The 20,615-nt window shown below is 45.8% G+C and overlaps 1 protein-coding gene across 8 annotated transcripts in view; it reads left to right on the top strand.

Moving 5' to 3' along the window:
• The window catches only part of CENPQ (centromere protein Q), a 227,049-nt gene that overhangs the window by 131,487 nt on the left and 74,947 nt on the right, over positions 1 to 20,615 (top strand). For 7 of the 8 annotated variants that reach the window (XM_085651752.1, XM_085651751.1, XM_085651749.1 and 4 more), the window contains exon 4: positions 10,814 to 10,865. In XM_085651752.1, coding sequence (XP_085507878.1) covers positions 10,814 to 10,865 — 52 coding nt within the window. Of the gene's footprint in view, positions 1 to 6,417; positions 6,568 to 10,813; positions 10,866 to 20,615 lie in introns of those variants that run through there. The other variant, XM_085651753.1, reaches the window with a different exon arrangement.

The following is a 20,615-nucleotide window of genomic DNA, read 5'->3' as shown; positions in this document are numbered from 1 at the left end:
CCTGCATGAGCCGCCGGGACAAGGATGTAATCAAGCCGCGAGAGGCTACCATGGGCACCCGAGTGGAAGGTGTATTGCCGCTGTGCGGGATGCTTTAGTCGCCAGCAATCCACCAGGCCCAGCGTGTCCAAAAGGCCGGACAGCCACGCCTGTGCCCGGGGAAGGTCCCTAGGGGGATGGCGATCCATAGACCCAGAGGCTACCGCATTAAAGTCCCCTCCAACCACCAGCAGGCCACTCGGAAGGTCCAGAAGGAGGTGCCCCAGGTCCGCAAATGTGGTGGCTTGTAACCCAGGCGGGACGTACACTGATATAAAAATAAACACTCTACCCTCCATTCTTCCCACCAGGACAGTGTAGCGTCCCCTCTCATCATGGCGCACCTCATCAATCTCCAACGGGAGCGAGGTCTTGATCATAATACCCACCCCCCGCGAGCCCGAAGTGAAGCCAGAATGGGCCGCCAAACGATAGCCCCGCCGATTCATTGCATGAAAGGAGTTACCTATAAGGTGTGTCTCCTGCAGGAAGACAACATCTGGTGAAATACGTTTCAAGTACTGCAGGACCACACCACGCTTAATCCTATCCCCCAGGCCGTTAACATTCCATGACAACACAGTAAAATCCCTACCCCCCATCATACATCGAAACAATCGGTCGTCCCCCACAGAGCATCTTAAAAGCAACAATACAGTAGCGGGTTTGCCTTGCGGTGCAAACAAACAACACACCCCCCCCACCCCCCCATCCCAACAAAACTCCCCCCTCCCTGCACCCCTGCATGAGCCCAGACAGCCCCCCCAAAGTGCAGTGTGCCTGTCGCCCCATAGCTGAAAACTAACTAGTCCCCCAGAGGAGGAGGGAAGCCCCCAACAGACCCCGCACGACCTCCAGGAGGGGAACATATGCAATCAATAAATGGTAAAGGAACATCGTCCAGAGCAAGGCCTATTTATTCACCCCTCAATTCTGATCCGGCGGGCCCTCCTCGCCAGCCGCGCCCCCCCCGCCCCCCCGGCCCCGATCTCCAGGCAGAGTGTCCAACCAGTCCCCAGCCGCCTCGGGCCGGTCAAAGAAGTGCGTGCGACCATCCACCTCCACCCTCAGCTTGGCTGGAAAAAGCATTGAGTATTTAAGGTTCAGGTCCCGTAGGCGACGTTTAACACCAAGAAAACTCTGTCTCTGCTTCTGAACCGCCGGAGTAAAGTCTGGGTAGAAATGCACATCCATGTTATCAAGCTTGACCGGTCCCTGTTGCCTGGAGGTCTGGAGGATAGCGTCTCTGTCCCGAAAGTTAAAAATCCGGGCAATGAGAGGCCGCGGCGGGGCACCGGTCTTAGGTCTGCCCCCAGGGACCCGGTGAGCACGCTCCACCGCAAAAAGCTTACTCAGCCCCCGGGGCTGGAGATGGGTAAGGATCAAGTCTTCCACAAAAAGATCTGCCGCCTCCGCCTCTCGTCCCTCCGGCACCCCCACAATTCGAACATTATTCCTCCGGGCCCGACCCTCGGAATCCTCCAGTCGCCGGTCCATCAGGGCGCTCGCCTGGCCAAGCCGGCGCACCTCCTTTTGGAGGGCCACCACGTCCGTCGTGAGGCTCGTTGCGGTGTGGGCCAGGGAACCGACCCGGTCGTTCGTTTTGGACAAGTCAGCCCTCACAAGGCTCACATCCACAAGGACCGAGTCTATTTTTTGCGCTAGGGTGTCGAAGCGCTGGTCCACCGAGGCCTTCATCTCTGCGATGGCGCCCATGACGTCCCGGAGGGTCAGATCCACCGGCTGAGCAGATGCCTCCGTCGGGCCCGCCGGGGATGTGCGCGATGTCTCCGGAGAACCCTTCTGGAGAGTGTAGCGGTCCATACTGTTAGATTGGTGCGCCGGGCCACGGCGGGTCGTCTTCACCTTCGCCCGGTCGCCATCTTGTTTGGTGGACATGCTTGCTCTCCCACCGTCGTGCCAATCTCCTCGAACGGGCCGCTATACCAATTCACGGGTTCCGGGGGGGGGGGGGAGGGCGACCACCGAACCGCAGGACAACCCACAGCCGGCGGGTCAGCCGGGCACCTGGACAAGACCACACCAACCCCACCTCGCTTGAGGGCAGGGAGGGCGCAAAAGCGAAAGTGAAAGTGCGGGGTACGCGAGTCGCCCAGCCTTGCCCGCCGCTGTTGTTCACTTTGTCCCCGGATCGCCCCACTACTCCAATCCGGGGGGCCGGCGCGGAGAAGGCCGCAACCTTCAATCGGTGCTCCCACCGGTGTCCGGGGTCCGATTCGAGCCCGAAAAACGGGTGGCGCCTCAGCTCGGGTTCCCCGACACAGTCCCCTCAACAAGGACAGGATATCGCCAGGATTAATTCAGGAGGTCGCGGAGGTCCTCGGGAGCCTCGCACCTACGCGGCCATCTTGGTTGCGCGCTAGGCTCCTCCTCATGGTTAGGTAATGTTATTGGAGGACATCACATTCTGTCTGGTATTTAAAGGTTTTCCCTATTGAAGTATTTTCTAGATGTCTTAATTACACATCATAGCTTTATTAACGAGAAGCACAGAAATATACTCTTATTAACAAAGCATACATGTTTGTTTATATATGAGGGGTTTCTAAGCTGTACTATTAATCAAGAGAATTATAAAATCGAGACAGAAGAGGACGTTTGTGTTGTGAGTGCTGAACTTAAGACATACAGAGCAAAGGTTTGTATAGGAGCTACTTTTGCCGAAGGACCAATAATTTAGTTGCTTTTAAAGTAAGCCCATGAGCCCACAAACCCTTATTTTGTGAACAAAGACACTGTAAATCCAACATGTTATCATGACAGTAAACTAAGACAACTGATGCGCAAAGGCATTAGAGCATGGCGCTGTGGCTTTACTTTGAGAGGCTTCTGCAGCAAGCAGTAAAGTCATAAAACAACAAGCAAAATGGCTTTATGCCAACAGGCTAAATACACCAAAGAGCACAAGCTGCATCTCTGTTTCAAGGCTTGTCTTGTGTTGCGTCTGCGGTTTAACAAATGGCCCATTTATCTCTGCACAAAAACCTACGTTAACACAAATGCGAAAATGTAACTATCCGACAAATGGTTGAAGGACAGCCCATGCAAACATTTGCAAACCATGAAATATCCATTAAAGCCAATTGCTGAAGTGGGCTGACCCAAATCCCACTCTTTCTCTATTCTTCTATGTACTTCTTTTTGATGTATTGATGACAAGCTCTTGTTTCATTATCTCAAGCTGTCTCTAGTGAGATCTAAAGCCAATACATGAATTCATACATACATAGCCTAATTAAGGTTTTTTGCAGTGATTTGCTGCCATCCAGTGTCTAATGCATGGGATTTTTAACACCAGTAACTTCTGAAACATTTGAACTGAAAAATAAATTTTGATTTCATAGGCCAGTATTTTAGATCTCATTTAAAATTTTAAGAATCTGTATTTTTTTATTGGTTCTGTGTTGGACTGATTACGTGACAAAATGTTAGTTAAAACTGTTTTTTTTTTTGTGTGTCAAATAAATTCATTTATAACAGGTAGAGGGCACCATTATCAGCTCTCTCGTCAGCAGTGCTGGTTGTTGGTTTGGAGGAATGGGGTCATTCTCCAAATTGGCGAAAGTTGCATGTTGATGTCGGATCTTTCTGAAGCAGAGAACGAAGATCTGAAAGTTGAATATGGCTCTCAGATTCTCTGCATTCTGTCCAGTTATGTTTCTTGCGCACTTCATGAGGAAGCTTGGGCATAACATAACATGTGTATTTGTAAAGCTCAGGTTTACCCTCGGGCATCTTGGCGCTGAATAATAGATGTTTATTGTTACCCAACTCAGTGGTACCCATTTTATTGATCTCCGAAGGATGAAAGGCTGACCGGATCCGCGGGATTTGAGGCTGTGACCATGCCCCTACAGTAGACGCATTAGTCCACATAGCCACCAGACCCAGCTCCGGGTCTTTGTATCTAGTAGTGCTTGTGTTTTTATGGAGAGCGTTTACATACAGAAGGTCCCATGACAGCCCTGATCCTTCCACGCCTGAAGGGTCCTCTAGACCCTGATGCCTTTGCCATCTACTCGGCCTTCATTTACTTACCCTTTGTGGGCAAGATTATCGAGAAAGCCACTCCAAGGTCTCGTCCCTCCAACGGGTTGTATTACTGAACATCGACACCAACAATATCGAGATAGAAGGATATCGACCACCTCACCCCCTCCTTGATGGATTTCCAGGGCTTAGTTGGCCGGCCCGCACTATCTTCAAAACGAGATATCATTTCTCCAAAGCGATCTCGACCTGCACCACTGCTGACCTGGTGACGAGTTCCCCAACGCTGGCAGCTCTCAGCACAACCATCAGCCTTAAGACAAAGCAGTGCAAAAAAACACAAAAACCAGGACTACACGCCTTTTCCATCTGATATGGTAGTTTCTTGTCCATTCCCCGGTCAGCTGTGATTTCTGTCCGTGCCTTTTGGAGCAGCTGACTAATCGGAAGCGGTCCAGAACAGAGCATAATCTGTGTCTCAGTGGTAGAGAGCAGCAGCCTCAGAAATCTTCAAGCAGGTCGCATGCTGGAATATTTTCTTATAGTGGGAAACAGCTAATCTATGATTCTGGAATATTTGGTGTGTGGTCTCAATTAGATAAAAGCTAGCTTCAAAGCAACAATCACTTTACAGTGGAATGGAGTACAAGCAACAAGGGTGGTAGAGTAACCATCACCATAATCAAAATAAGCTTAATTCGACAATACGGGTCATAAAAGCATTGAGCATACAACACTTGTAAAACAATAAGACAGTGAATTAAAATGTTCTAAAAATGTGTACAAATAGTTGAAGATCAATTCGTCCTAATACATTATAATACAGCAAAATCTTAAAATGAGAAGCATGAGCAATAATGTAAACAATTTGTGGCTACGGCGACTGGATCAGTGATACGCGCCACAGCTCAGTGATAGAGGGTAATTTCACAACCACGAGTAGCATGATTCCAAGTCCAGTTATTTACAGTCAGTGATTGAGATCTCCTAGACCATATCCATCTTAAAAACTTGGCTATTTGGATTGCAAAGTGGTGTGATGGATCAGTGCACGGGATTCGCAGTGCAACACTACATCAACTGGTACCCATGTTCCTGCATGTCTTCTCCAACCATACTTTGCGTGGACCAACATAAGCAGGGCACACATACAATACTTGCGAATAAGTTTCTTCTCGATCAATGCAAAAAGGGCATTTGTTGTCGCCTGATGTAGTCCATTTGGCGGTAAAAGACTTTAGTGGCAAACAGCCCGCTCTAAATTGTAAATACAGTTTGCGATCTAGAGGCTTTGAGATTACATCCCAGTAGTACTCAAAGCTCGACCATGATTTTATTTGTAAAAAAAAACGCCCCATCAACAATGTGCAATCACTTATTCTGTTTCCATCTTGTTCAATCAGTTTCCAGTATCTTTGCTTGGTTGAATCTTTCATTGGGAACTGAGAGCTAGGCGGGGTTTCCCCCAAATGGAACAGACTCATGCTGGCCCGGAGGCTTCCGATGCGACGCAGCCAGCTAACTTTATGGAAAGGGTCGGCTGCAATAACATCCCTGAGGCCTTCTGCAAAGGTACACCAGATTGTATGCCAGTAAAGGATGGGGCGTAGCCTAGCTAGGTCTACTGAAGCTTTTCTGCCTAGGTCATTCCTCAAGGGTAACATGAGTGTGCTTTGGAGTAGGCTAGTAATCCCTCGAAAAAAACCTGTTCTCTGATACAACTAGTGCATGAGTTTCAAAAAGCCCCATAGTTCAGCAACGTATAAAACTGAGCTCACCACCTTAGCGTTATAGATCTGAAGGACTGGACTAAGGGGCTTGGTCAAAGATGTTTCACATTGGTTACTCCCTGCATCTCAGTTCCTTCTGCAAGTTAATACCCAGGTAAGTAAATGCGTCTACCTGTTCAAGGGGCGACCCATCCATTACCATACTGCCCTTGAACAATTTATGTTGGTTAAAAGTCATAAACTTTGTTTTTACTGCATTCATTTTTAAACCTCGTAAAAGGCAGGAATCTTCAAAACGTTGCAGCGGACCCTGTAACCCACTATGTTATGTTATTAAAACTTATATAGCGCCCTTATACCTGTAGGTGTCTTGGCGCTTAAGACCAAGACACTTAGGGAGTTTTAGAAATTATAAGCATATTGTCTGCAAACTTTAAAATCGTGATCTTTTTGCCTGCTAAAACTGAAGCATCAGTGGGGGTGATGGATAAAGATTTAGCTACTCCGTTAATAAAAAGTGAGAATAATGTGGGTGCCATTACACCGCCTTGACGTACTCCCTTCTCTACAGGAAAGGGGTCTGTCTTATTCCCCTGTGCTCCCCAACGCAATTGGGCAATATTTTCCTCATGAAGGTGGACGATGAGGGAGAGGAAAGCAGTCGGCATCCCCAACTCCTGTAGCACCACCCAGAGTGTGTTACGTGAGATAAGGACAAAAGCTGATTTCAGGTCTACACAGTCACATGCTGCCCTTGCCAAGAACTGCGGTCCGCCAGTGTATTAAGGTAAAATGAAAGACCTGGTCTATTGTGTTTATATGGGCCTGAAAGCCCGTCTAGAGTAAGCTTAGGATGTCATTGTCATCTATCCATTCTTGGGCCTTTGACAGGACAAGTCGGGCCACCACTTTTTGAATCGAGTCTATTAGGCTTATTGGATTATAGTTTCCTGTCAAAGATTTGCCCCTTTTTTGTATATTGGAATAATCTCCGCCCCCCGCCAAGAGTCTGGTATGGGGGCACCATGGGCAATGGCATTTGCTAATAGCATTATATACTGACGCAATTTAACCCTTATCTTGCAAGAAGATTTCTGCGGGAACACTATTAATACCAGGTGCTCTCCCACCAGTCATGGCATTAAGAGCTGCACTAACGTCTGCCAAGTCAAATACCTTGTCTGTTAAATAATAATGAATCGGGAAAGGCTCGCAGTCCTCTACAGCGTCAATGGCAATTTACCAAAGTATCGGGGTCTACGTGATTGTCAGGGGGCGATGCGACTCCACCCCTGCCCCATTTTACCAGGTTCCAGAAGCGTTGTGTGTTGTTCCCACTACATGCTTGCTTTAAGTCCTCCCATCTGTTCTCATCCCAGATTATTTTAGCTTTTACCATCATCTTCTTATAAACTTTCCCAGCATTTTGAACTCTAGCCAAATCACCAGATCCGATTGCCACCCCCAGGGCCCCACAGGCTTACTTACACTCTTTATTGAACCAGTGGTGACGTGCCATGGTACACTTTGCCTTGGTTCTAAAAGGCCTTTGAAAATGTGTGCATTTTAGCAAACCGTATTAGGCTGCAATGTTATTTCTTTAAGAGGCTGAGAGTTAAGGATGGAGGACTCCATCTCCACCAGGATATTTTCCACATCGCTGCTGATAGCGGACAATATTTCTGGCTGTTCTGGAATCACAGGCCATTTTAATCGCTGCATGTCATTGGTGGGTTGCAAATCACCAGTGCAAAATCAATTGAGGGTAAGTGTTTGTTTCTGTAATTCCCTATAAAAAAAGTAGAGCATAGGAGATTATGATCGTTCTCAACACGGTCCAACACAACCATATCCTCAAGAGTATGCCATAAATTTACATTAAGTGATGGCCGTTTTTAAACGTATTGGCCCCTTGCCTATCGAAAGTAGTCCTACCGTTGGCCTCCCTTAAGCCATTTTCTAAGCATATAGCTTTCAGTTGTATAGTTACATCTGTCCATCTTTTGATTGGAGGTATTTCCCGACGTGGAATATCCCACTGCTCATCCTCCTCCCCTGCCAGGTAATTTTCCTCGCTATCAAGGGGCTCAAAAGTCGAATTTAAGTGCCCCGCTATAACAACAGAGGCAGCCCATGAAAGATTATCTAGGAGCTCACCTAAAGCAAGAATGGTTTCGGACCTTCGCCCCTTCTGTGTCCTCTCGCTTATACATTGTAAATGTCGATGTTATCATAGATCACACACCAATCTGATGGCAAGGATATCATTAGCAAACACAAGGAGATGATGGATGGAGCGCTGTAACTTTTCAGACTCTCACCCCTAGTCACAAATCTGGGTAGAATCCATCATCATTCTTTAGCTCACTGTGCCACCTCAGTTCAGACACAGCTATATGCAAATCAGTCTTGACCCTGTGCCTCATGGGAACAGTCCAGCTTGAACTGCCAAGCCATGTCTTCCCTGAGCTTTCCCATCCCAGCACAGTCTCTCAGTGCACAGGGGTAAAAAACTACAAAAACAACACAATCAACAAATGGCCCACCATGGGTCTCAAAAAGTTATTCAGAAGAGGACTTTCTTGGACCAGTACCTTTTTTATTCTTGAGTAACAGGTTTTGGGCCGCAAAGTCCAGGTCTCAGAGGGGTGGCCCAGCCCAGCCTCTTCCGGGCTATGACGGGCGCTGCGGGAGCCCCGAGCTGCCTTTATGCGCCTCCTGGCACTGAAAAAACGCTGGCGGCGCTTCTGCTGCAAGGCCTGGTGGGGTATGGAGTCCCTGGATCTGCAATGACGGGCTACCGCGGTGCGGGAGTTCTGAGCTGCCTTTATGCGCCTCCTGGCGCGGTAAAACGCTGGCGGCGCATCTGCTGCAAGGCCTGGTGGGGGTTGGAGTCCCCGAATCTGCAATGACTGGCTAGAGTAACAGCAGAAGAGAGATGAGGTGAGGATATTGAGTTGTTTTGTGAGTAGTTGGAAATAGAAAGTGCAGGGCTGGACTAGTAAGATCCATTTTCATGAGGATTTGAGGAGGTAATTCTGGTGTGTGTTCCCTAACTGTGTGGTTCTGGTGCGATGAGGAATAGGGTACGGACCTTTTTTTTTTTAAGCGAGTGATATTGCCTGCCTTTTTCAACTAGGATCTACTACATCGTGAGAGAATGGGGCAAGGATCCATGACACTGTTTCCTTCCTGCAGTTTGTGGAGTCCAATACGACGATGTGGCTACTGGCCATCTTATGAGATCCTTCAGATCTTGGTTAGCTTTTTCACTGCAGAATGGCAGAATTGACTCGCGTATAGATCATGCAGCAGCTCTAGAAGGTGATCTGGGCAGGCAGTGGCAGCCAGTAGATTTCTCTGGGACCAGATTTCTCCAACTCTCCTGCGCTCCCTCTTCTCTCAGGTTAATGAGAGTATTCATTTAAAAACACTGGGCCCGATTCACAAACAGGGCAAAATCCTAAACTTACTACTTTTGGTATTCACAGAAGGCATTTAGTAGTAGTAAAGTTAAGATTGTGTCTTAAGACGGACTTAGGCCAGACTTAGGACAAAATCCTAACTTTACTACTACTAAATGCCTTCTGTGAATACCAAAAGTAGTAAGTTTAGGATTTTGTCTTAAGTTAGTTCTGAGAATCGGGCCCACTGTCTTGGTGGGAAACTGGTTTCAGAGGATTCTGAGAGTTGTAGTTTGGCTTTTGCCCAGTAATCTTAACATGTATATTTGTGAAGAGCACGTTCATTCCCAGGTGAATGCACCATAAACAGATATTCATATATTCCCCAGTGTGTCTCTCCTGACCACCCTGGCCTCCACTCTGCCGTCTGGTAGATGTCGAATGTAGCAGAGCTGAACATGAGGTTCTTGAACTGAGGACTTTTCACCGTGTCTACTTGAACGTAGAGAGGTCAGAAGTGTCCCTACAGAGCCACGCTGGGAGGCACCCTTCGCTCATTCAGTTCACAAAGACCAATTCTATCTTTTCTGATACCCAGCATCCTGCTTTGGGAAGAAGGTGCTCTAATACTGTGTGACTAATCTAAGTTCATAGATTAAGACTATCAGGACCAGTTTAACAGATTGACTCCTGCAGGCAAGAAGTATAAAGTTGTGAAGTGTGTGAGGGACTTGAAAGAAAAGAGTTTTCTTAAGCCTTGTTGCTAGTGTGGCCTCTGTATTCTGTATACACAAAGGTATCTCCCAGTTACTTTGAGGCCTAAGAGGAGGGGGAAAGAGATAAATACAATGAAATCAACCTCTTAACTGGCCTATCCCTAATTTCTAAAATGGTAATTACTCAGACTAGACATTTCCCCACAGCACAAAATCTCAGTACAAAACATGACTTTCTTTCTCATTTTATTTATTCATCAAAAATATTTTTTTAATTTATATATATATTTCTTTATTTTCATATACTTTTTTATAATTTGTGTTAGCCTCACAAAAACATTTACAAAAGAGACAAAATCATAATGTAATTTCAGTTTGAAAGAAACCAATCTAAGTTTCTCTCAATTTTAGCAACAAATTCTAGTATCCCTCAAATAAACACCATCATCCTTCCATTCTCACCTTTCATTCTACTCATACATACCATCAATCATACCAACACAGAAGAGTCACAATAAAAACACATCTGTGGTAGAGTCCTGCTCGTTAATCCTATTTGTCACAGTTATCAAAAAACATAGTTTTGACATTCGCAAATACGTCAAATTTGTTTCTGGTTGATTATTCTTTTCACTTGGTTCTTAGGTAGGACTCCCAGATGTGTAGTCACTGGTCTACGCACGTTTCGGTGACAACCAACAGATTTATATCACCTTCTTCAGGACCAAAAGAGAAATATACTTTTCATCTGTATAGTGGTCTGGGGGCCTCTGTATTGCCTTTCCCTCCAGTTCTAACAAATGCATTCTAACCTCAATCTGTTATTTTCTCTGTTTTGTCACATATTGTGTAACCCGTTGAACTGCCCCACATCAGAAAGTCTGACGCTGGTTTGTGAACATCCCTTTTACAGGTTGCACAACCATCCACAAAGAAGAAGAAGCAGAGTCCCGCAGCTCGCAAAGGTAAGTTCTATTCTCCTTATCGTCTTCTATTCCCGAGGCATCTGGGCAGTGGCTAATGCCCTTTTTTTTCAAAAGACGCCCTTCTGGGCTTAACCGTGATGACCCTGGTGAGAGCATGCAGAGGGGCACCTCATCAACCAGATGAGTTCTCCCCTCTGTTAGAACAGAAAAAGAGAAAAACTCCAGAGGATTGGGGACAAAAGGACCGGGCGCTGAGCAGCAGGCTGTACAGGGGGGAGAGAATTATAAACTACTGTAAAGTTGTTACCCCAGTTTCCACACCTCCTGCCCAAGAATAGTGACACTGACCTCTATGGGGGTTTGCTCTGGTAGCACAAATAGTGGCCCAACAAACAAAGTCACTGATGCCCACTTGATACTTTCATAAGTGAGACGGGCAAAGCATTGATCTGGCCGCTCCTTTATGCAGGCTTAATAGAATGCCAGCACCTACATGGAAACTTGACAGCTGGTTTTTGTGTGATCTACCCAAGCTCAAGCGGCAGGTCCACCACAGGGCGCATCCTTTGCAAAAAGATATCCCTAATCTTGAAAAACAGGGTTGCCGATGATTACCCCTATTTGGTGAGACCCCAAGTTTAGGAGAGGATTGGTTTTGGAGTCCCAAAGTGTCAACCCTTTGCAAGGACCTTGAGCTATGGATGCTGCAGTCATTTAAGCTCATCCACGCGGATATATCCATCATGAGGTGGAGGGTGAGGGTATGTAGGACACTGGGGGATTTATACCCAGGGGAGAGGTTCAAATCATTTCAGGATGCCCACAACACATTATTCCTGGTGGGAGAAGGTACATTTTTTGCAATATGTCAGGATTGCAGGGACAGCCAGGGAAATCTGGACTGGTTTCCTAAAAGCTCCTCCTCCCCCCCACACTGAGACTTTACAGGCGCTGTTACTGTGAGCTGCGGTTGAGATTTGGTGTCGCTATTGTATAAGATATTGCAAGTTATTGTATATTTTAATTGTACACTTGTTGTTTTTGTTGTTTGTATGAGATTGCCTTGAAGCTAGATTGGATTGGGCCCATGATCCAGGTGAACCGCTAATGGACAGGGAGTGGGGACGACGTGCACGCTTATAAAGAAGATATTGTGAGGCACTAGATTTAAATTTGGTCACTTGAATTATGTCCATCAAACGTACCTGACCCATCTAGGTGGGGGGGGGGTCTCCCGCTAGATTTTTTGTGGACTTGCAGTGGGATCTTAAATTATTGGATGGCAGTGGTGACACGGTTGAGCGCATTGACCGGGATCACACTAGAGGTCTCCCAAAGGCACTGTCTAGAGGGTATTATTGCACGGCCGAAAGAGGAAAAATGCAGTTAAAATATTTGCGCCTTGATCTGGTTCTGGCTAAGAGGCACATTGCCGTAGGCTGCTTGGGAACTAGGAGTCCCATACTGCGTCTCTGGATTCAAGATGCTATTGAGTGGACCAGATCAATTTTCGGATGTCTCAGAGAGATGAAAGTAGTAGAAGGTCTAGACACTTGGACTGCCACACTGCGAGCATTTCAGGAGGGGGGGTTCAGGGTGGTCAGCTAGAGATGCAGACACACAAATCGGAGGGTAGTGAGTGGTAGTAATTCAGTGTGGAAGAGAGGAAGGGAAACGAGGTGGCAAGAAGTGCATTGGTGGGTCACAGGGGCCAGGGAAGTCCACGGCTTATGGAAATGACTGAGCTGTATGCATGATTTTCCATGGGTGGGCGGATGCTAAGCTCGAGTGCTGTAAACTTAAACAATGCATGGTGTGACCTGTGCATGACATGGTCTCTTTGACACTGTTACTGTTATATGGCTACTTAATTCTATAAAAACTATTAAAATAAACATTATTAAAGAATCCACAAGGAACAGATCAAATTAGCTTGCACTGCTTCATTTTTCAATAGAATCAGGACTGCACTTTACTGGATAATCGATAAATTAGCGATAACTAAAACTGATCTTCTTGCTATCTGCTCACCCAGCTGTGCTTTGTGACAATCTGTGGATCTCCTTCAATGATCCAGAATTTCCACTCTTAGATTTGGCAGGAATACGTTTCCTGACCTCACACAATTGCAGTGATGATGTTTGATATGTACACCTAGGATAAGATGGATGTCTTTGAGCTCATTGGTGTCCATAAGGCTCCACAGACAGTATTTGCTTTACCTGGTGTATAAGTATATAGGCCCACAGCTGACAACCCATCTCTGTACCTTGTTCAATAACTCCTTGAGTGGGCTGTTCTCTATAGCTTAGAATTGAGCAAATGTTAAACTGATGGAAAAAAAAGTCTTCCCACCGGATCGAAATAATTTCTGCCCCATTTCCCAGTTATCATACCTGGGAAACTTGCTTGAGAAAACAGTCTTCAGCCTGCTTCAGTAACACGTGGAAAGGGCTGCCAAACTGGACTCATTTCAGACAGGATATGAGTCTAGTTACAGCTCAGTCCAGCAGACGTTGCTTCTGATTAGCAGAGATGCCGGCTCCAGCTGGAACCGTGGCCCATAGTAATGGACCTTCCTCCTCAGCTTCCCTTTTAGTTCGCAACATTGGCATCTTCATTGTTGCCACTTTGTACTTGAAGGCTCCGGTAACCAGAGTTACCAGACTACTTTGACAATAACCACATTGTTAAAAGAATACTTCCATTCACCCCGCCCAGTCTCCACGCTCCAGTACTCCGCGCGGTTCTACAATCCTGATTACACTACGGTAGTTCCATTTATGTTGGTTTCCAGAGAAATATGTTCTGCGATTGAAGCTATTGGACATAGACGCAGCGGGAGAGAACATGTCCGCCCCGTTCTTCTTTCTCTACACCGGCTGCCTGTACCCTAATTGGGTGAAATTTTAGTCAATGATTATCACCCACTGAGAAGTCTGTCATTCCATCTGGATTTTATAGCAGTTATCTTCATTTGGACCTAAACCAGTGTGGGGTTTCTTGTGTTCCCACCTGCTGATGAGGCCCAAGTAGACTAAACCAGTCGTGGATTGCTTGTGTTCCCACCCATGCAACATTCATTCGTCACAGTTCCCAGTGTGTATTTCATTCTGCCACGTTTTCATGACAGCATGTTCCCAAAGCTAGAACAGCAACTTTTGGAGATGTACTCTGTAGCTGCCAACAAGACAGAACGAGATACCTGTTTGTCTGCGCTCTTAAGTCAATCTGTTGAGGTTCCACAGAAGTTTGAAAACCTGGCTTTTCAATCAATACTTCCTGTGGCTTTTTTAGCTTCTTTGGCATAGCTTTCTTTTATGTAATGCCAGCCTTTCTACTTCCATCCTTCATCTTTCTCTCAGGTTAGGTGGTTTGTTTTACCTGCAACACCAAAAAACCTTTGCATATTTGCTCTCTGGATACTGGTCAGCTACCAGCCCCAGCCCTTTTGACGGGCAGGAAGGTTTGGGTTCTTGCTGTGTACCTCCATTTTCTGTAAAGAGAACACAGCCATCATGCAGCTCACCTTTGTTGTCACAGACATCATGGTGGGTCTGGGCCTTCACAGTCCACAAAGAATCCATCCATGCGTAAAGTAGAACTCCTCCCTCACTACCACCTGCAGTGCCTTAAGCTGTACTTTGTTTTATTCCAGTGCCTAGTGATCCACAGGTTAATAAGGGACATTTCTGGCACCCACGTTCTTATTTAAACCCCAAACCTGCTTAAAAACATTTGTGTGTTCCCTCAATAAATGGAGAAGGAAGAACCGGCAATGGATCTGTAGTATGTTCTTTCTAATAGGGCTTTCGGAGATATCTTAAGGTCTAAGAGCATCTTTGAGCCTGTGTGCCGGGCTTTGATCATAGTCGGCGGTACCCTTTGCATCTCTCCAAAGACCCAGGATTCTGAGCCTTTGACACTCAGTTAACAGTAACAGAAACTCAGTCCCACTATTTGTGGTGTCTGGGCAACTTCAAAATGCCACCTCATGCAGTCAGTGTGCAGATACACACCAAAAGCAAAATAATTTTTGGCCTTTGATTGGAATTCCCAACTTATCTCCTCACCTAGAACCGCTCTTGATCCTGAGCGCAGAGCAGTTTCCCCGAACGCAATCGCTCAAAAAGTCCAAGAAAGAGCAGAAGCCAACTCCGCTTCACCCAGTGGGAAAAGAGGAAATAAAGGAGGTTTCTCCATCCTCTGGACTAATTCCTGTGCTAGTGCCTTTGTCTCGTGTGACGTTTCTACGGGTAGGGTCTTTGGGTTGTCTAGCTGAAGCATTTAAAAAAGCTGTGTTGGCTATGTTCCCCAAGACACCCTCTGACCTTCCTAGCCAAGATGGGTCAGAGCCCTTGACTAATGTGGTGCTTGCTGACTTCGGCTTCGATGAAGATGTAAGTCCATTTTGTATTGGCCATTTCCCTGCTGCCATAGCGAGCGCTAATTCTGCATATAAAGCCAACCCTTCAGGTTCTGCATGCCCTGTACATGTGGTAGCCAATACCATGAAAGATAGGCTGTCTGTAAATGACAGAGAGATAACGCACAATGCTTTATTAATATACTGATGACAGTCTGCTCCAAAATGCACCACCGGCTACCTACCACACCCTTACCGCTCTCTGCTGAATTAATGTGGCTCATTTGCTACTCTTATTCTTTGAATGACGCTTGGATTTTTCACAATCTCTACTACTTGGGTGATGGAACAATGATGGGCGCACCCCACTGTGAAAATTCTTCCAGCACGACGGGGCGTCATGTGGTTAGTTTTTTGTGTTATCATTTTTCGATTTTTCCTGTCAACCCTTCACCTTTTATTTTATACTCACTCCTTGTCTTATTTGCTTACTGTTTTTGTTCCTTGGTTCCCTCTTCTGTTTCCTCCTCTCCTCTTTTTCGACAGTTGGTGTTAATGCTATTTCAGGAACTGCAGGACGTTTGTATCTTTTTCCATTTTTAATGTTCACTGGGGACCCAGGATTTGCTCCTGTGTTTTTGTTTTGTTGTTTTTGACAGATTGTCAAGTTTTTGTCAACTATCCAATTTGAGATTTCATTAAGTTAACTTTTAGACAGCTTTATCATTAGGAAGTGTTTTCCTCAGGATGACTGCAGCGTAGCCCTTCAGTGCCATAACGTAAAACGGTATCCTTCAAGCAGAATGTGGTGAGGGAACGCTGAGACTCCCGTAACACACAAGTGTGCATAGCCATTAGGCAGAATTGCGCATCTTCCCCTCCCCCCGCTGCAGGTGTTTGCATAGCACCCCTGTGCCACCTTGCACCAACTTCATGACATGTGCATCCATGCACCTATCACGGAGGGCATGAGAAATATGAGCACAAGTTCTGTTCCATAGTTGGCAAGCATGATATTCCTTGTTGTCTCTCATGAGCGTGCCACCACCTCATGGCATTAGCGATGAGACCTCTGGTCCAACTCTGCCAAGCGCAAGTGGTGGACGCGGAGTAGAGAGACGGTGGCAAGGCGACACTCCATAGTGAGGAGACAATACAGGTGTGGAAACCTCTGTCCCGATGCCTGAGCTGCCACTGTGAATCACCAGGTCCTGAGATTGACAATCCCAAGTGCGGAGACACCACCAAAGTCTACTCAAAGAAAGAGAGGCAACTAAATGTTTTTTTTTTTAAAAAGCGGAAAAAAAAAGATGGTGGATGAGTCACCGACAATACCAGCTAATATATTAACATTTCTTCCCAAACAGAGACTTGGGAAAGCCCTTCCTCCAAATCCAAGAAGTCTGTTAGAGGAGGGTCTTGACATGATCTAGGATGATCATCTGGCAAGGAGGCAAACTCTGGGCAGTAGCTGTAAAAATTCAAGACTAATGATCAATTTTCAGAACAAAATGTCAATTTTATGCGTATACCTGAGGTCATGCAATTCTGAAATAAAAGGCCGACCCAAGTACTAGTCAAGACAGTTTTCTATTCTTTGGTTTGTATAAATATGTATAGCTGTATGGATTAGACATTAACATGTAGCTGGAGTTATTCAAGGAGAAAAAGAAGTAGCAAACCCGCCCTAAGCAACTTTGACAGCGGCTCTCAGCTCACAGTTCTATTTCTGCTCTTTGAATGATGGTGCTAGAAGAGGCCTTCTGTTGCTGAATGTGGAGTTAGAGTTTATACAATCCTTATGGTTGATGCATTGCTGATTGGCATTCAATGTATAAATGGCACTGATGCTTTTACATTGGGAACTTCACAAGACAACTTTCAACATTGAAAAACAGTTTGCCATTTCTGCACACTGGATGGGCTGTTTCCTGTGACAGCTCGCAAAGCAGGACATATCAAACTGTATGCATTGAATAGGTACTAGAGCTCCAGGTGAAGTGTAAGGCTCGCAGCACAGATGACGTGTAAAGCTAATAGCATCAGATGACGTGTAAAGCTAACCGCATCAGATGACGTGTAAGGCTCGCAGCATCAGATGACGTGTAAGGCTAACCGCATCAGATGACGGGTAAGGCTCGCAGCATCAGATGACGTGTAAGGCTAACAGCATCAGATGACGCGTATGGCTTGCAGCATTAGATGACGCGTATCGCTCGCAGCATCAGACGACGTGTAAGGCTAACAGCATCAGAAGCTTTGTAGAGTTGCTGATGGGTTGTACTAGACAAGAACCTACACCGACAGGGCCAGTGCTACACTGAGGCCAATGTCAGCAGCTGCCTTACTGCGGCACCACAAATAGCCACAACATTTGCACATATGTCTTTTATGCCAGGGCATAGGCAGGACCACTGGAATGTTGCAGCAATTGATGGCCTAATAGTGTCACAGAGTTGACTAACTTATTTGGCTGGAGAAGGCAAATTGTGGGATGATAGTACAGCATGTTCTGTGGCATTAGTCGTTACTTGTCATTTTAACAAACATTACTAGGGTCTGGCTGCTTGGAAGGGCAGCGCTATATAAGATGATAGTGCTCCCTAAATTTTTGTATCTGTTGCAAAACACCTACCAATTCATACCGATTGAGGTGTTTAACAAAATTGATGATCTGCTTCGTACATTTCTCTGGGGAGGGAAGCCACCGAGGATAGCACTGGCGACATTGCAACGCAATCAATACAATGGTGGTATATCCCTGCCTGACCTTAGGGCATACTACTGGGCGGCACATTTAGTTGTTGTGAATGAATGGCAACATGTAGTGAGGGATCACCCCACATACATACTTAAACGTACTCAGTTTATCAAGCACCCATACACACACTATCTATATGGGGGTAAAGGAGCTGCCCAACTCTGCGACACGGATTGTAATAACAGTCTGGAAGCAGGCTGAGAGACAAATGAAATGGGATGGTCGAGTCACTAAGAAAACTCCACTCTGGGTGGGGAACCGACTCCGGGAAATAGCAACACTACGAGGTTTCCAGCGATGGGACTTACTAGGTATATCGCAACTTAAAGACATCATATACCGTAAAGAGCTGGTTACGTTTTCACATCTTCAGGTCGAATACAATATGAATAAATCTCAATTTTACAAATATATACAGTTGGCCCATGCGTGGAGAGCGCAACGTGTAGATACCACTGACATTCCCGAATATGCACCACTGGAGGGGCGACTCCTGATGGGGGAGCTCGTAGATAAGACTGTTTTCTGGACATATAGGACGCTCATTAGCAACAAGCCAGACACTTTACAAAAACTGCGGGCCACATGGGAATCGGAACCGGGTGAAATGGAGGACCTGGACTGGGAAATGGCGTTTATGCACCCGCGTGAGGTGGCCATCAAATCCAGGCTCCAGCTGATCCAATTTAAATTTCTGCACAGAGTGTACTTGACAGGGCACGTCTGCACCACATAGGAAGGGCAGAAACACCAGATTGTCTGCGCTGTAGAGCGTTGGCAGGTACATTCTTTCACACAGTGTGGGAATGCTCTCAGATTCAGAGGTATTTAAATATCCTGTTAGAGGAGCCGGGACTTGTTCTGGGTGAGAGGATTCCTCCTAACCCTCAATTTGTTCTGCTGGGACTATCTACTGAAGTTGATCTCCCCAAACCAAAGTTAACTCTACTTCAACTGGGATTTGTGGTGGCAAAACGCGATTTGGCCAAGGCATGGGGGTCAACGGTGATTCCATCTCTAGCAGAATGGAAAAAAAGCATGGATATGTATATGTTGGGGGGAAAAGACGACATATGAAGTACGGGGTTGCCCCAAAAAGTTTTGGAAAATATGGAAGCCATGGCTCGCACATTGTGGGCTTTCACTCTCTGAATCACACTGATTCCCTAAGGGGGTGCACAGGTTGTATCACCGGAAGGGGCCCACCGTAATGTATAAGAGTATGATGCAATTATTTGATTGTCAATCACTGTCGTTCGTGTATTATGTTGCTGCTACACTGAAAATGTTTCCGCACTTCGCTGCTCAACTATGTTTTTGTAATATAATTAAGAAAATGTTAATAAACACATTTAATTAAAAAAAAAAACATTACTAGGGTCTGAAAAAAGTCTTGCTTAATTAGTGGCAGTTTGGTGCCTGGATTCAGTACTCTGCAACTAAAAGGTGACCCGTCAACCTTACAAAGGGGTTGTCGCTGTGCAGGCACTCATTCCTTTGGAGTACATAAGAGACTATCACTTTTGATCTGTTTGAGCTGGAAAACTTTTTTGTTAAGATCATCAACTTAATGCAGCTCAGGGTGATATGTGTAGCACTCGAGATACACAATCCACCGTCGAGCGCAGAATCGCTCAGATTCAGTGGCCCTGGGCGTAGGGAGTATAACTTTCCATCCGTTTATCCATGTACTTGTGCTCTACATAAGGCTAGACTTACCAGTAAGGATGTCAGGGGAGGAAGTTAACACAACACAGATCACCAAGGCACACCAGCACGACAGAGAGGGTGAAAGATAAATGCCCCATCGATACACAGCGAAGCAGCAGGCCGGGTAGAGGCGAGAGAGTAGTGTTTCTATATTAAAAACAGGAATTTCAGACAGAGAGCCAATTAAAGTATTTGCTTACCAATCAAAAACAAGCTTTTATATAATCCTACTATATTCCTGCTAAGAAATACAATGTTCTGCAGATCCATGAAAACCATTATCCTTTAACTGGACGAACCTTCACATTCTTTGTAATGCCCATGATTGCGGAGACGGGAGGGTTCGGCCCCATGACCTACATACTTGCACTGTACCCAGAAGACCACAACCAGTCTTCTTCTCTCACTGATGGAAACATTCAGTGCCAAAGCCAACGACCGAGAGAGAAGTAGTTTTGTTTGGGGCCTGCTTGTATTATAAACCAATATTTCCAGACAGATTAACTTTTAGAATTTTTCCTTGTCAATAAAAATGTGATGTTACCTAATGTCCCACTACTCTCCCATTAACAAATACAGCTTTAGACATATTGGTACAGTTTGAAAACAATCCTCCTATTACTGACCAAACTTTTACAGCATTTCTTGCAACGGAACAGACCTTTAAGCAGACACATGGTCATGAAAGGTGCAGGATTTGAACCCCTGCTCTTTTGACTGAGAGCTTTAAACCCTAGCCGTTAGGCCACAACCAGCATTCTGTTTTTAGAATGCTCTTTGGAACACAGTCCATCTTTGGCTGTCAGCCAGCAAGTTTCAGATAAAGGCCACACGCCGTCCTTTACAGTATATGTTACGGACAACAGAAATTCATCGGAAATAAAGTAGGGTCCATATAAATAAATAGTGAGTGGTCACCCTAACATGATCTAAGATCACAACCATGTGCATC

Source organism: Triturus cristatus, chromosome 4_1, assembly GCF_964204655.1.
Source record: "Triturus cristatus chromosome 4_1, aTriCri1.1, whole genome shotgun sequence".
Lineage (NCBI taxonomy): Eukaryota > Metazoa > Chordata > Amphibia > Caudata > Salamandridae > Triturus > Triturus cristatus.
Note: the sequence above shows the minus strand (reverse complement) of the source record. Positions and strands in the feature narration are given on the sequence as shown.